This window comes from Dama dama, chromosome 19, assembly GCF_033118175.1.
Source record: "Dama dama isolate Ldn47 chromosome 19, ASM3311817v1, whole genome shotgun sequence".
NCBI classification, from domain to species: domain Eukaryota; kingdom Metazoa; phylum Chordata; class Mammalia; order Artiodactyla; family Cervidae; genus Dama; species Dama dama.
Window position 1 is genome coordinate 50066048 of NC_083699.1, and position 17809 is coordinate 50083856.

The 17809-nt window shown below is 44.9% G+C and overlaps 1 protein-coding gene across 2 annotated transcripts in view; it reads right to left on the reverse strand.

Annotated features, from left to right (window-relative positions):
• Positions 1-17809, reverse strand: part of LOC133073477 (kalirin) — a 496969-nt gene that overhangs the window by 250139 nt on the left and 229021 nt on the right. For both annotated transcript variants that reach the window (XM_061166983.1, XM_061166982.1), the window contains exons 4-5: positions 11503-11695; positions 7973-8485 (exon numbers count right to left, since the gene is read on the reverse strand). In XM_061166983.1, the coding sequence (XP_061022966.1) occupies positions 7973-8485; positions 11503-11695 (706 nt within the window). The remainder of the gene's footprint in view (positions 1-7972; positions 8486-11502; positions 11696-17809) is intronic.

Here is a 17809-nt window from a genome sequence, read left to right on the forward strand (position 1 = left end):
AGGCGGATGGGCACAGAGAAGAGGGTCACAAACAGGAGAGGAAGTAGAAGGGGTGCAATAGGGAGGACAGAAGGTGAAGGGAAGGAAGGAAAGTGTTTATATCTTCTGTTTATATCTCTGATGAGCGTCCTTCTTTCCTAGCTCACCTAAATTGCTGCAAACAGACTCAGACTAACAACCCAGATTCTGGAAAGTACTGTTAGCATAGTGTCCCTGTTTTCAGTTCTGAAGGGTCATGTTGTGGGGTCCACACATAACGGAGGCCATCTATGACACATATGACAATTCAGGCTACTTCCAGCCCTCATAAGAGACCTGGGAGGGTGGGGGGAGTCAAGCCTGCTGTGCCCAGCATTCCTGCCACTCCTTGCTCCACTCTGCTTTCCACACCCACTTCTCATGCAGGCCTGGCCACCTCAGCAGACACTGAACACACGATGTCCTAAGCATGAAGCAGAGTGAAGGACGCAGCGGGAGAACGGGTGTAAGGAGGATAAAAACAGCTTCAGGAGAAAACATGCACAGACGCATTCTGCACAGCACTGTGACATGGATTATTTTGGGAATCTAATGTTTCTAATGTTCAAGGGGAGGAAATGAAAAAGAGTAAGTAGAGATTCCCAGGACCAACAGGCTGGAAATAATACAGGACACTGTGTCCTGTGTTGGGCGGGACACAGACACACTTCCTTGCCCTGAGCCTGAGCCCAGTCAGCGGGAGGGGGACGGGGCAGTGGAACAGGCCTCAGTAGGAGGGAGGGCAGGAGCAAGGGGTACCAGGAATCTTTCTCCAAAACAAGCAGGAGATTACAAGCCACCCAGTAAAGACTTTATCTCAAAGGTCTCAGTTCTTGAAGGCCTCCCTCCCAACACCAAGAACTTGGGCAAATGAATCACAGAACATGTCAACATGCTCCCTAGAGGCCCAACCAGTGCTTGCCCTCTTACCAAAGCAGTGGTAAGGTCACAGGTCAGGTGACCACCAGCCTCCACTCTATCCCAGTCTCTCTAGCCACCTCCTAGGTTACTGGCCTATGCACTCTTTCTCCTGCAGGGCAAGGGCAAGATTGGTATTGGGGCGTGTGTGTGTGTGTGTGTGTGTATGTGTGTGTGTGTGTATGCAAGGGCAAGATGGGTATTGGGGTGTGTGTGTGTGTGTGTATGTGTGTGCAAGGGCAAGATGGGTATTGGGGTGTGTGTGTGTGGGTGTGTGTGTGTTGGGGAGGGGGAGGAAGCCCAGCCACAGAGCAGAGGGCCCACCTTCCACTGCCTACCTGACACTATCCCAGGCACACCTCCCAACGTTGCCAAATCTCAGCTTTCTCAAGTAAAATGGTGCTCACATTCACAACTCCCACCCTCCCCGACAGACAGAAGACCAAATGAGGAACCACCAACTGCATGACTCTGGGTGGGTCTCTGCTCTGGGTCAAAGTTTTCTGTGTAAAAGGAAGGGCTGGACCAGAAAATCTCTAAGGTCAGGGGTGTGAGAACACTTTAAAAACCGACATTCAAAAAAAGATTTCATATAATGACAACAATAGCACTTCAGTCTGACAAATGACACTGTTGGCTCAAGGCGTGTGGGGGTTGGAGAGATGGCCAAGAGAAGAGGCAGTGAGCCAAGTGTGGGGCAGCGGGGAGGGGCAGTGTGTTTCTTCCATACTGGCCCCAATGGTCCTTGTCACCCCAGGCAGAATGAGATTTAGGGTCCTGCTTTGGGCTCTGGGGAGTGAACAGAAGTGTTTGTACCTCAGAGGGAAAGGGCAGGAAACAGCAGTGGATACTCTGTCCAGTGACAGGGCATCCTGTGGATGGCCTGAGCTGCTAGTACAGTTAACAGGACATACAAACAGCAAACACAATAAGCACAAAACCCTTAGTGCACTGTCCTGTTGCCCACCGTGATGCTTTTCACCCAGTGGGACCAATACATATCTTCTCAGGGTGACTAACATGAAAAAAACATTATTTTGTTTGCATAGACCTCAGAGAAAATAAAAATGCAGAGACATTTCTTGAATAGACTGCGGAAGTTCTGGCTGCAAGCTTGTAAGAGAATATGACAAATATGCTCTTTGCTCTAATGCATGGCAGGAGGTGACAAGTGTCTCAGGTGTAGCTCGTGCATGGGGAGGGGTGATCACCTTCCCCTGAGGAGACTTGCTTTCCTCTGTGGCTGCTTCAAGGACAGACACTACTTTTCCAGAGACCTTTCTCTTTGGCAGTTCCCCCAACCCTGACTCATCAGATATGATCCAAATTTGACCTGGTGCTTCTCTCTTTTGCTTCATCCAGGGGCACCATACAATGCAGTGATCTTGGGGGACCCTCGTGAACCCATATCATAATTGCCAACTTCTCTCAAAACTCAGTTCTTAACTTCATTCCATTAGGGATCATTGAAAATTATTTGGAGCAAGTTCATTTGAAAGGGAGCATCGATCACACTCTTTGAGGTCTCAGCAGGTGCCTGATGACTAAGAAGTAAACCAGGATTGAAACAGCACAAGGAGAAGGAAGGGAAGCCAAGGTTAAGGGAGCAGTGATCTGGGCTAGGCACAGGGCTAGTCACAGGGCCTCCACACATATCACATTCAATTTTCCTAACAACCCTGGAGAGCTTTCCTTTTTTAATCAGGAAAAGAACTCAACAAATCATGATTCTATTTGCTGAGAAAAGTTTCTCTTTCTCATTTTCCATCATCACCCAAAATGATAACCCTGAAGAGAGAAAAGTCAACTCTAGATACACAGGGGAGGACGAATAGTAAAAAGGCAAAAATTACTGTAGAACTGTTGAGCTGTGAAGGGGCTTAGACACCATGCAGTGTGGCAAGTCTCAAAGGAGAAGGAACGTCAGCACATTGGGGTGGGGGTGAGAGGGGTCTTTACTCAACCACTCTGGGGATTGTGAAACATCCCCTTTACAACACTACTCTTGACCACCACTCCCACTACTGTGACCACACAAATGCCCCACCACCCTCTTTATCCCAGTGAAGGACATTTTCACAGAGAGGATTGTACATAGAATAGTATCATGTGGAATCAGGAAAAAAAAAAGTCAAAAGACACTGAGCTAGCCTAAATTCTTCATCTCTCTTTTGTTGGGAACATAATCGGGGGCCAGAGGTTAAAGATGTGCCTAAGATCTCCTAAGTGCTAAGTGGCACCCCAGGCCACATTGGAGCCCCCTCTCGCAAGACTCTATTTCATCACAGACATGGCACCCATGAGTATGAACAGAATTTCACCACACAAGGATGAATATGAGGGAACGAATTTAAAATTTGGTTCTCCAAAGGGAGCTTTCCCACAGGTGGCATGGTGAAGGCAGCCACTGAGGTCAGACTCCTCTAAGCAAATGAGAGGGCCTCATCTGGGCATGTGCCTTGGTCACGGAGGAGGCAGGCACCTAAATATCCTCCCAAGTGTGGTGATAAATACCTTGTCTTGGGTGTGTCCCAGAGGAAACAAATACAACATGCTGTATAAACTGATAATAAGCACAGTTCTAATACTGGAAGCCCACTGGATAGCTCTGTTCATTCTCTGGGGGATACTCTTACAGGAAGTGGAAATATATTCCTTCTTTCCAGAATGGCTTTGAACAAGATTAGATGGCCTCCTGGATAGACATCAGTATAGCCTCCTTTATTCAGAAGCAAAGTAGATAAAGTCTCCTCCATTAGTTAAGTCAAGTTACGCCCTGGAGCCCTTCCAAGAGCTTCCCTTTCCCTACAAAGACGGGAAGATCGTAGGGAATCTTCCAGCAGGCCTCTGGTGCAGCAGCTTTGGTATTTTCTGATAGCTATGATCAGCATCAGCACATATATGGGCAGCAAGAGGTCACAATGGCGGGTGTCAAGATGACAAGGCTGGGTTTCCTATAGTGCATGGAAGGTAAATTCTTGTATCTCAAGGTTTCTTCCAATTCTACCATTCTAAGATGTACCCTAGGCATACAGGAAAAGTGGGGAGCTAAGGAAGACACTCCACTGAGCTGTACCCATCCTTCTCTTTTCCAAGGAGACATCTACCATGAGTCTACTTAATGACTCTTAATAAACAAACTGCCCCCTAATGGGGAAGAGGCCTCCCTTCTCTCCAGTAATGGGATGTGATTGCAGGGCAGACACCTTCATCACATAGGATCCACTGCAGCTAGTGGGGCAACTAGCTGTGAAACAGGGCTGCAAAGAGAGTTGTAATCTGTGCCTGGCTAATGCGGAGCGATTGAACCATGTTCTGTGAACAGAGTGGAGAACAGGCCCATTAGTTACAGGCCAGAGGGCACAGAGCCCAGGCAGTGTTGCTCATCTTCCAACAAGATGCATTCTGTGTTACTCCAATCACCTCTGAATTACCCAGCCCTCCCACAAATTGCTCATTAAGGTTTTCCTGTCATTTCTGAGCTGCAATATTTCCCTTTTCTAAGAACTCCTTAATCACAGAGGCTGTGCCTAGGACAGTGGGGTGCACACAGCAGACATAAGTAGTAATAAATAGGACTTGATGACAACCTGCTGCTGAAAGACAGAAATTCTGGCTCACTCATCTTTATCCAAGTGCCTTGTTTTGGGCTCATGACAGCTGCTCAGCAGAAGTTTATTAAATGAATGGGTGGCCTGCCTTATGAATTATCTGTAAAACAGAGTCCCTCCTCCCTAAATGCTTAATTGGCAGAGAAAATGGCTCCTTCCTGGCCACCCCTGAAATGAGGGATGCATGGGGTCATTGCAGAGGTCAAGGGAAGGTGGTGAGGGGTGGTTTCACTTCTCAAGGTCAGCTGGCAAATGGGAAGTGCTGCCATTATTGAAGGCCTGGGAAACAAGCTGTCACCCACAGGGCCAGAGAGGAGACTGTGCCCACCCCTTTATAAAAATAGAAGCTGGGTGATCACCAGACTCCTCCAATTGCCAAGAGCTTCCCAGATCTGGAATCAGAGGCCTCCAACAAGCCTCCCACCAGAGAGAAGGCTAAGATGTGGCTCATGCAGTAACTATTTCCTCAGGCCCTTGTTTAGATGTGAATCTGCTCACACAACTCTTACCCAAACCACCGTCCTCCTCACCCTCTTTCCAAAACACCAAATAAGTCAAGGACTGAGGCACTTAGTTCTGCAAAGATATTTTAAATTAATCTTGAAGCAATTTAAAAGGATTATTTTTCTCCCCTGTCCCTCACCCAGCACATTTCTGTGGCAGCTAGGTCAAGCCTGAGCAGCATTTTCACCACTGACTCAATATCAAAATATTCCTGGGCTGCCTTCTCCCCATCAGCCTTTCACTCCCTCCGTTGTTTTTTTTATATTCCTCCTCTCCTCCTCTGCACACACACATACACACACACACACACACACACACACACATGTGCACAAACATGCAAGCAAATACACTTCTCCTTAACGTATGAGCATGGATCCTAACAGAGTCCACATACAGAATTCAGGGACCGTAGACTTCAATAGGAAAAAAAAAATATGCCTTTATTTTTACCCACCTCTAACTAAAGTACAGCATTCTCTTCAATTATAAACAAAGGCATCCAACTTCATTAATGTTATCAATACTCGGGCCTCTAGCATCAATAGAAACATACTCATTTTCATATCATATCAGCGTTGTTGCCCTCAAACATCATTTATGGTCATCACTACTACAAAATTATGGTAGTTATAAGATTTCAAGTCGATCTTGCTGTTTAACACGCTCCTAAAGAAGTACCTAAGTTGCTATACTTTAAAAATTTTAATAAGTGTATTTCAATAATTATTTTCCAAGCCCATATGTAATTTCGTACATTTACAAATATTATTCTGAAAAGCAGTCCATAGTCTTCACTAGACCAAAGGGATCCAGAACACAGAAAGGTTAAGAGCCCCAGCTTAACCTAAGGAGCATTAGAAGGTGGGACTTGAGACTTTCCCCAGAATCATCCTGGGCCAGGGGACTCAGGGCCTAACAGGTAGAGTTCAGTGACAGTACAAGGCAGGCCCCAGGAGTGGCAGGAGATCAGGGTTACTGGATAAGAGCTTGGGTGGACTTTGGAGACAGACACAATATTTGCTCTGTTCAACTGGCAGTGTGATCTTAGGGAAGCCGCTGTATCTCTCTGAGCTTCCATTTCCTCCATATGAATTAAGAATAATAATACACCATACAATTCTGTGAGCATGAACTGTGAGGCAGCATTACTGCTTGGCTGACTGGTACTAGGCTGACTCTAGGTCAGCCTTCCTTACCTGGGGGCTTCTGGGGTAAGGCATGTAATGCTGTTTTGTTTTGTAAATGGGCCCTGTCTGGGCCCTTTTAGGCTTTCCATTTCCTGAACTTGAAGGATGCCATGAAGTGCCTCAAACTCAAACACATCTAGGCAGACCCAAGTCCCCTACCTCCCTGAAACAAGCACCCAGGCCAGGATGCAAAGCAGATCTCCTGTGCCAGAGCAGGAAAAATCTCAAGTAAAAATGAAATGCTTCAGACCTTTCCAACACTGGTCACAGAGGCCAAAAAACATGCCTCTGGCTTTACAGAGTAGTTGGCTCCTGACCTGGTGTCTCTTCTCACTTGGATATGAGCAGGGGGTTCTGCAGTCCAAGTGCTCCAAACCTCAGGCCCAGGCCAGGCTAGAGTCAGACTCAGACTCAGGCCTGGCCACTGGGTCAAGAGTCCTCAGGAAGGTCAGAGGAAACTTTGAAACTCCAAAAGTTGTGCAAGAAACTCCTATCTCTTCCAAACTCTGGCTTAAATGATGTTCAAAAGTTCTGTTGTAGAAAGGGGTCATGCACTCTTTTAAAATTATACATATAGATTTTCATCTGATTATAAATTATAAAAGATTTGAAAGCACAGAAGTCTTACACAGAGAGATTAAAATTAATCATAATCCTTGCCCCTGCAAATAAAAACTATTAATGGTGAATGTTTTTCTAGCTATACCTATATAGGCACACTTATTATATAAACTAGGATCATAATTATATAGTTTTGTATCTTGATTTCATCACTTAAAATACGTAGAGACATTTTCAGTATAGGTTCTTAAAAGATACAAAACCATTATATCAGACACTGTCTGTAAGATTCACAGGTTACTGAGAGTCATGGTGTTCCTATTAGTGATATTGTGTATTTAAATATGTTATTCTCAGAAAATTGATAGGAGAGCCTCTTTCACTCCTCTTAAAAGTATATGCAACAGTCAACTCTCTTGTTTAACTCAGAGATCATTTAGAGAAGATATTTTGCATCCTTAGCAAAGAAGCACTATAGGGTATTTTCCTTTTTCACTTTTCTCTTTTTCACTGATAATGGGAAAGCTTTGAAAATTTACTGCTGGAAAAAATATCTTGCTTCAGAAAATGTGCAGCAGTGAGGAAAAACCTCCAGAAAAAAAGTGGTATGGCAGGAAGAGAGCCCTGGACTTCAAATGGAAGAGAGCTAGATTCCTATGTCAAGCTACCATTGTAGCCCCAAGATCAAAGAACATCCACCATCACCCACTCAAAGGGCCAAAGGACTGTATAGACTAAATGAGACTCTGTATACAGAAGTGCTTTGTCAATAGTCAAGTATACTGCAGGGCAATAATCATTAAGTCATGTTGCAACTGGTAATAGCATTGTTACTTCTGTTGCTCGGCCGGCTTGAACACTCACAGCACGCCCCAAGAGAGACAGTGTCCAACAGAGCAAAAGTGTGGAGTCTGCAGACACGGTGCACCTCCTAGTTTGGCCAAGATATTTAGCTTCTCAGTTTCTTCATCTGTAAAATGGAATGATGATAACACACCTACCTTGTAGGACTCTTGACAGATTAAAATGGGTTAATTTACACATGGTGCACAGAACGGTACCTGATAGATAATAAATATTACACAAGGGGAGCTTTAAAAAGCTGGACCAGCAGTATCTGTGTGTGCCCCCCAGCCCAGCCCCACTCCTCAGGTTTGGCCAGCACCCTCCTACCTTTTCAGCATCCTGCTCGAAGAGCCGCAGCTGGAAGCACTGGTCTAGCTTGAGCTTGCGCACATGCCACATCTGGTGCAGGTGCTGCCGGGTGGAGTGCAGCTTGTCCAGAAGGCTGGTGATCTTGGGCACCAGGCTCTGGAAGTCGGCACTGCCTGGGATGCAGTTGCGCCCTGAGAAGCCATCACTGCAGCGGATGCACTGTAGCAGCCGCTGCCCCTCCCGGTCCAGCTCCTCCACAGGGGCCTTCAGCACCTTCTTCTTCAGCTGTGTGTGTTCATCAATTAGCCGCCTCGAGCCCTCCACATCCACAGGGAACTCCTTCCGGGCCAGCATCTCCTGCAGGTCTTCAAGGCGTGAGAGCAGGTGTACGGCACTGTTGAAGAACTCCTCCAAGGAGAGCCGCAGCTCGATCCACTCCTCGTGGTTGTAGTCCAAGGAGCCATCGAACTCCTCCGTCAGCTGGGAGGGGTCCACCAGCTTTGTGAGGCCCTCCACGGACACCATGCTTGTCTGGGATGGGCAGACACAGAGAGGGAGACTCAGTGATTCAGGGGCAAGTCGGGGGAAGACCCCCAGGGCAGCCGTGGGCAGAAAAGAGAAAGTCAAGGGGTAAGGCCAAGAAAAGTCCAGAAAATGACCAGACCCTGCCTGGAAAAGGGCAAGTGGGAGAATGTGCAGCCTCCTGATCAGATTTCACAATCAGCTAAGGTCAGTAGTTTCAACAGACTAGCTGATTGGTTCAAAATGTCTCTTCACCTGCCACCATTTGCCACTAAAGGAATGACTGTCTTTATGTCCCTACTGTCCTCATTTTCCTCTTCCCAAGTCCACCACAACAGGATACGAGAAGCTGGGAGAATAGACTGAGTCTAGTTCCAGGGGCCTAGTTCTCAATAGCTTTAAAACTCAGGATCCTATCCTCATGGTTGGATTAAACAGTATGGGTCAGTCTTGAGCTGCAAGGGTCTCAGAGTTGATGTTCCTATCTCTGCCCACAAGAAGATGCCCTTCTCTGGTGCAGAGAACAGACAGGGCTTGGGGACAGGGAGTCTGGGCCCCCCATTTTCTCTGAGCCCCCTACAAGCTCTTAGAGAGCAGAGTGGAGAAGGTTTGTTTCTGGGACGCAGAGCAGCAAGTGATGGCACAGGCAATGACCCTAATTTACCAAGAAAGATCTTTTCCTTCCTACAGGATTATCTGATTCTGTTTCCTGGAGAAAGAGAGGCAACGAGAGAATATCTAGATCCAAGGTCCAACCGTACAATTAACAATTGTGTAAACTAGGTAAACTAAGTTTGTAGAGCTCCTGTTCCTTCCACAGTATAACGGAGATAATAATGGGCTGTGTGTAAAGTGCCTAGGGCGTGGAGCCAGCACATGCTCAGTCCCTGTTAGCACTCATCGGGATGACCTCAAGGTTGCATCCTTTCTGAAGCCCTTAAATGCAGTTTATGCCCTTCTGTCTAGCTGATCTTTGAGCATCTCCTCCTCTTCTCCCTTTTCCCTCTATCTCCTTCCAAAGACACAGAAAGGGGCTCTGAAACTGCACTGCTCATCCGAGTCCTTTGGCAAGTTTACAATAACACTGATGCTCAAAGCCCTGTCCCTAGAAACCCTCATCTAGTTGGCCTGGACTGGAACTTGGGCATGGGTAGTTTTAAAAGCTCCTAACATGCAACCAAATCTGCAGATCCAAATCCCTGCTACTCAAAATGCAGCCCTGGAACCAGCAGCACTGGCACCACGTGGGAGCTTGTTAGAAATCCAGGATCTCAGGCCCCACCTAGACTTGCTGGGTCAGTATCTGCATCTAACAAGATCCCCAGGGGACTCTGTGCATTAAACTCCAAGAAGCCCTCTTTTAGAGCACTTTCCCCCTTTGAATTTGGCCCCAAGTTTACCACTTCCAGGAAGTCTCCCGTAATTTCATTCACCAATTTTTCTTTAAGTATCTGCCATTGAACATGCCTGGACTCTTAGCTCTTAGCACTTACTGCCTCGGTCTATACTAAGTACCTCATCTGCTCTTTGTGAAACACTACTTTACAAACATTCTTCCAAGTGAGAAGCTCCCAGCTCTCTCTCCTGTTCTTCATGGTTAAGGAGGTAAAGACCAGCTTGCTCAACTTGGGGTGAAGCGGGTGCAGGGAGATGGGAAATGCTGGGCAGCTACACTGAAGCACAAGTTTTAAGACTTGTTGGAAAGATTATTTCTAGTAGTTTCAACTAATAAATTTATAGGCCTGTTGTCACTGCTTCTGTATATAAACAAACCCAAAATACACAAAGTATTTATTTCCCTACAGGACTCCTAGTGCTGGGGAAGATGAGAGTTAACTGTTTTTACACCAAGTCAAATTTCTCATGTTATTTACACAGAGAACTGCCTCTCAGCTGGTCTCATTGCTGTGATCAAATTGCAGCCTACTGCCCCCCACCCCCCCATACACACAAGTGCTCCCAGCCGCTAGGGCCAAGCCTCTGGAATGGGAAGTTACTGCTAGATTAAGGGCAGCTCTGCTTTCCAACATGCACACATACTGTACTCAGGGTTCATCCCCTTGCAGATGAGGGCAAAGTTCCCAGAAAGGGGGAACAGCTCGGATTTGGCTGGAACAAAGATTCCTAAATCATTGATTTAATATGCTGTCATTAAAGGCTCTCAGGGGACTCATATGGCCTCTAGAAAAATCTAGTTAAAAAACAACATGTTTTCTGAGTGTAAAAGTAATACAAAATTCTCAAAAGAAAGTAGAAAAACATGAAAATAAAATCACTCATCCAGCCACCTCATATAAAGCACTGTTACCGTTTTCATGTATTTCTCAGTCTTCCTCTCCATATAGTATACACTTAAAAACCAATTTTAAATTATAGCGCTAATACTGTCTTATAACTTGTTTTTAGAAAAATATATCATGCACATTTTTGAACGACACTATTGTTCTAAATATTTTAATGGCCTCATAGTACTTATGTATTAATGTAGCCAAAATTAATGGATATTTAGGATACAAACTATACATATACGTTTGTATATATATGTATACGTGTAAATATGTGTGTATACATATGTATGTATATTACTGCAAAAAACAGTGTGATGAACATCCCTGTAGAAATTTTTTTGTTTGTTTATAATTATCATTAGTTCTTCACCTTTTTGTTTTTTTAATTTTTATATTAAAAACATTTTCCTAGAAGGAGAATTAAAAGATCAGTAGATAAAAACTCTTTTTAAGGCATTTGACCCAAATTACAAAGTTGCCCCCAGAAACAATTCCTCTGATTTCCACTCACCAGTAGACACAGGACTTCTTAAAGGCTCTGTGCCCTTGGGACAATCTTATGAGCCTCTCCTCCCTTCTGAGAGTCTCACTGGGAAGGCCACAGCGACCCAGGAATCCTGAATTATCAGCCAGTCCCTGACATGTTGGGGATTTTAGGGTGGTGGAGAAAGGCAGGTGAGAAATGGGTGGGTGGCAGAAAGGGGAGGAAACAGGAGCTAAGAGAGAGGTCAGCCTCACCTCAAAGATGAATTTGGAGCTGCCAAAGTTGGTCTTCTGTTTCTGCCAGAAGTTGTCAGGTTTGATGATGAGGGCCACATGGATCTCAGCGGGAAAGGCTTCTTGCAGCGTCTTGAGGAGGGGCTTGATGAGGTCCCACTTGGAGCCCCGCATGTCGATGATGACGGTGAAGCCACGTTTGCACACGTCCTCGCTGTGGGGAGGTCAGAAGACAGGCATGGTCACTCTGGGCCACTGTGACTTTGGAGTACACAATCAAAAAGCATCCGGAAACCTGCATTCCTCTTAATCTGGACCAACCTTCCAACTTCACGCCAGGTCTCCTGGCTGTCTTCCAATGTAACTCAAAATGTACTGCCTCAGAAAACCTTTTGCAATTAACCTCATTTGACCAAGGGCATCTGGCTTCTCCCAGCACTTAGCAAATAACTCAGCCTTCCCTGTAGTCAATTGCACTTGTTGGGACGTTTGCAGTTTCAGCATTCACTATTGTGTTGGAGTTTCTTTTAATTCTTGTCTCCCTCTCTTGCTTCTGGGGATGAATCATCTTTTCTCCATTTGAATGATGTACAAGCTCTCTAAGGAGAGGGATGCTGCTGCCCTTAGATCTGAAATGGAAAGTCCTTGGCGTGAGTGCTATCCTTCCCCAGGCCACATCAGTGGTAGCCGCTGGAATGCTTTACCACCATACCGAACCTGGGCCAAAGAATCTTTTTTCAAAAAAAGGGATCTAGGCTGATTCTATCGATTGATTATCGATCGTACACAAGGTATTGATAACACCACTGTATTTAAGACATATTATTTGTAGTTCAAATTGTATGTCAATTTTGACAAATTGTTGGGTCATGCTAATTACTCTTAATTGGCCAAAGGTGGGACTGATTAGAACAGTGGATGTGGTCCCATTGTCGCATGCACTTCCGTTATAAGAGTCGGGTATAAAACAGCACATTTCAGGAAGTTAAGAAAGGGGAACTGCTCTTGAAATCAATGCTAGAGGAAATGACAGTGACCAACTTGAAAATTGAAAACTAACCAGACTAAGTGAATCAAGATGATGCTACAAACTTATTTAAACACTTGGACTTTATAACACCTAATAATTTAAAGAAAAAGAAAGTCAAAACAGTTATAACATCTCAGTTTGGAAGAAATTCTATGTTTTGGTAGTTAGGGGGCTTTCCTTCTATCCTTCTTGGTTTATTCAATCTATGTATTTATTTTCTAACTCAAAATAGACTTTGGTTAATTCACGTTTGTATAAATACTGGTGTAGCATTTCCTTAGAGTGCTTGTCTTAATTTCCTATACCCAGACTGTACTCGCTTAAAGCTCTGTGTATGTTGTATGCTCCACAGTCATGTACCACCAGCTACCAATCACTTATAGCTGCTGGAGTTAAGGTCACAACTGGAGGATTTAGTCTGCAAATGGAAACAAAATTCTGTTTCAGGCTTCACTCTCAAATCTCAACCAGTGATAAAAATGTCAGACTTTTGAAGAGGCCACAGCTCTTGCAATTATGTGAATGTCTCAAGCATAAGGCAGCTTATTGGGCCTCCCAGTTATATAGGAAACTCCCCCGGCAGGAGAGACACTCCTTCCATTTCTTCTTGTTGACACAAAGCATTAGACTCAGCAAGGAAGAAGGTTGAGCCTTCTGCTTCTCCGAAAATCCTATATCCCAAAGGAAAGCAGTTACCGCTTCTCCTACTCTGACATTTACTGAGTCAGTAAATGGCCAGCGTAATTCTATATTATTGTATGAAAGCAATGTGCCTTTTACTTAAGTTGCAGAATTTCTTTCCCATTGTAAGAAAACACCTGCTAATCATAGAAAAGTTAAAATATTTAGAGATCTGTATAAGAGATACTAATGATAGGGATGTATAATACTCAGGCCTGTTTCCTTCCAGCCTTTTTTGTGCATGTAATTTTCATACCCTATAGTGTTCTACCTTTCACTGTAACATAGAATTTTTCTCATGTCTCAGATTTTTTTGAAATGGTTACATTTAATGGCTTCCCTTGTAGCTCAGTTGGTAAAGAATCTGCCTGCAGTACAGGAGACCCGGGTTCAATCCCTGGGTTGGGAAGATCCCCTGGAGAAGGAAATGACAACCCACACCAGTATCCTTGCCTGGAAAATCTCATGGTGGGCTGCAGTCCATGGGTTTGCAAAGAGTCAGGCATGACTGATTGACTAACACTTACTTACTTAATGACACATAATCCATCTTTATAACTACACCACAGTTTATTTAATCATTCTCATTACAACTTTACAGAAGGGCCCATCAATTTACATGTATACCAGCAATGCATAAGTGTACCCCCTGCCCCCACTACTGTATCCTCATCAGCACTGATTACTGAATTTTTTAAATATTTGTCAATTTTCTAAGAAAAATATTGTATTACATTTATATTTGCATTTATTTGCTTACTGGCTATAATTTATTGACTTATAAGAATTTCTTCTGTAACTTACCTGATCATTTCTTTTAACTATTTTTCTATTTCAGTTTAAAGGCATTTCTTATTGAGCTTAGCTTCATTTGCAAGTGGAAGTCACTTGGTCATGTCCAACTCTTCGCAATCCCATGGATTATACAGTCCATGGAATTCTCCAGGCAAGAATACTGGAGTGAGTAGTCGTTCCCTTGTCCAGGAGATCTTCCCAACCCAGGAATTGAACCGGGAGTCTCCTGCATTGCAGGCAGATTCTTTACCAGCTGAGCTACCAGGGAAGCCCTAGTCTGACTCACATTTGCTGCATGCCCACTTAGCCAGGCATTGCACAGTAATTGGGGGTCTTTCCTTCCCTTCCCTTAGAGATGACTGACTTCCTTATTTACCAGCTCCTCAGGCTCCGTTGCTGTTACCATAATTCTGTAGACAGGAGAAAACCTCATCCCTAACAACAAAGAGTCAGTGTTGCTACCAGAGCTGGAGTTTGACTATCCCAGATCTAAATGTGGTCATCAGTAATAGCTCACACACTGTTAACGAATAATTTCTGACAACTAAAAGAGAAATCAGGTACTAATACTCTCTAGGAGGTTCTCACTAGCTCAGGAGGAGAAAGAGGCCCAGAGGCTGAATGCTGAGAGATAACCTAATTGGGCTTCCCTGGTGGCTCAAGACTGTAAAAAATCTGCCCGCAGTGTGGGAGACCTGGGTTCAATCCCTGGGATGGGAAGATCCCCTGGAGAAGGGAATGGCAACCCACTCCAGTATTCTTGCCTGGAGAATCCCAAGGACAGAGGAGCCTGGTGGGCTACAGTTCACAGGGTCACAAAGAGTCAGACATGACTGAGCAACTAACACTTTTCACTTTCAACCTAATTGGCATCTCTCTGTGAAAATAGCTAATCTACCAAAGTGCTTTCTGTGTTTGGCTTGAAGCAAAGAGCATAGCCAGGGGAGGGTAAGGAACTTTTTATCACACACTTATTGTGCCAGGGACTGTGGTTAGACACTTAATCCATGTTATTTCATTTTATCCTCACAATGACCTATAAACTTGGCATGGTTATCATCATATAAGAGATGATGACACTGAGGCAGAGAATGCGCCTAAGGTTACGTGACTGGTAAGTACCCAGCACAGAGTCAAAACCAGGACCACTGACTCCAAAGCCCATACTCAGGTTACTATATCAGATCACACCTACCAGTGCCACTACGTGTGGTGCTTTTGTGACTGGGTGTGGAGTGAAGGGTCAGTGATGAGGGGACCAGATTAGGAGATGGGGGAAATTAGGGCAAGGAATCCAAGTGCATGGCTTCATTCTACAGTTTTCAAAAATCACAAAAGCACAGAAGCAAAAGATCATGGCAAATTCAAAAAGTTCAAGTAATTCACTTTGGTTTAGGCAACAGGGGTAAGAGACAGCATGGTGAGACAGTGTGGTCTGAGTGCCTCAGAGAGCCCTATTCTAGGCTCTGACCCTCCTTTTCCACACCCTCCCCCCAGAGAACAAGGAGACTCGCCACATAGAGTCCAGGCTGCCTCTACCCTTTTCTAGACCCTTGTCTAGACCCTTCAAATTCCTTGCCCCTGAAATCCTAACATTTTCAGCTCAAAGGGCCCTTAACCTAATTCCTGAGTTCATATGTGCCTCTCTCCCAGGTTCCATCCCCAGGGGGTAAAGAACACTACCAGTGTGAGCACCTTGGCCTGACGGGTGGTAAAGAGCTGCTATTTTCAAGGATGTGGCTAAAACGTGGATGTGTCAGCCAGGATGTCCATATGCATGTAGGGGGTTCCTCCACAGTGGAGACAGACCTAGGCAGCAGGCAGAGAAAAGGGGCAGAGGATGAACTAAGGCAGAGCTCCCTGCAACTGCCAAGCTCTAGCAAGAAACACAGAGGAGTCCAACACATATGAATCTGAAGTTGGCCTCCTAGGTTGCTATGAAAATATTTTTGTCAAGGTAGAAGGGTCGAACACATTTTTTGCTAACAGCTCATTAGCTTGCTATATTAATTTTCAGTATTTAGACACAGGGTATGTAGGTTTCCATTTGTACCCCTGCCCCACCTGGCATTGCAATGTTAGAAGCAGGTCTCACATTCAGAAGCAACTTGTACCACGGCAGGAGTGCTGCATTTATCCTAATGGCAATGAGGAACAGAACATGATCAAGTGATTTGGGAAGATGACCCCTCCAGGTGTGCAGAGGGAGAGGTAAATCGGGATCAGCTAGACAGAGTAGGAGAACAAAAGCAGCAGAAGTAGAGAGACTACCTTCCTTGAACTAAAATGTGTCCTAAATGAAGCCTTCCTTGGGCCACCTGACTTAAAGCTGCAGCTGTCCCCTACCACTCCCTACTTCCCTTTCCTGATTTATGGTCTCCTTAGCACTCATTAACCAATGATTTGGTGGTAAAGACAGTAAAGAATTTGCCTGCAACAAGGGAGACGCGGGTTCAATCCCTGGGTTTGAAAGATCTCCTGGAGAAGGAAATGGCAACCCACTCTAGTACTCTTGTCTGGAGAATTCCATGGAGAGAGGAACCTGGTTACCATCTGGAGTGTGTATTTTACTTATTCATTTTTATTGTCCATTTTCCCCTCAATGGAAAGTAACCTCAATGAGGGAAGGGCTGTTCATGTTGATTTCACTGCTAGATTCCCTGTGCCTACAGCACCTGGGGCAGGCTAAGACTCAACATATTGAGGAAGGAGGGTAGCAGGTAAGGGTATGATAGAAGCTAGAGCCAACACACTTTGGTCAAAATCCCAGCTCCATCACCTACCTGTTGAGGAAACTTAGGCAAGTACCTTAAAAGTTCTACATCTCAGTTCCTTCACTATAAATTGTGAACAATAGTAACTACATTACAGAGTTATTTTAGAGATTAGGTTTGCTAAGATACATAAAGCACTTACGATGGTGCTGGGCACATATCCCTACTACGCAAGTCTAAGCTGCTGGGGGAGACACTGTTGACGTCCCACCCAGGGCAACTTTGTTGATCTTTATGCCCAGCCACCAGCTCCATAAGTGTTGCAGCGATCGGCTTATGCCTGAGACCATCTCAGGAGACTTGCCTTTGACTGATGGGTGCACTTTTCCAAAAGACATGTGGCAGTTATACCTCCATCCCAATGGGGCCAGTGCCTGTCTTATACAGAGGTGCCTTTCACTCAAGGCAGGGTATCTCTGAAGTGTGACTTATACTCCAGAGCCTTCTCACTCCCCTGGGGGTCTCCACTGGACTTCATCTTTGCTCAGTCCTGTTCCTTCCTACTCTGTGCCTCCAACTCCTTAACAATTTTTTCCTGAAGAGAATGCCCTTTAATAGACAATTTGTATCTGAATCCCTGTCTCAAGAAACAGAGTCACACATACATCAATTTCGTAAATATATGACATTCTGAAGGCAATCTGAGGTATAGTCTAGAGATTAAAAGAGAAATATAAGTTGCAAATTTTGACTTGGGAGTCATACTATGCCTGGCACATAGTAGGTGTTCAAAAACATTTGCTAAATGAATAAATCCATGAACACTGGCAGCAGATATGCACAGAAGTGGGTGATATCACCCAATGAAGACAAGTAAGATGAAAAAAGGGCTTTCCTGATAGCTCAGTTGGTAAAGAATCTGCCTGCAATGCAGGAGACCCTAGTTCGATTTCTGGGTCAGGAAGATCCACTGGAGAAGAGATAGGCTACCCACTCCAGTATTCTTAGGCTACCCACTCCAGTATTCTTGGGCTTCCTTTGTGGCTCAGCTGGTAAAGAATCTGCCTGCAATGTGGAAGACCTAGGTTTGATCCCTGGGTTGGGAAGA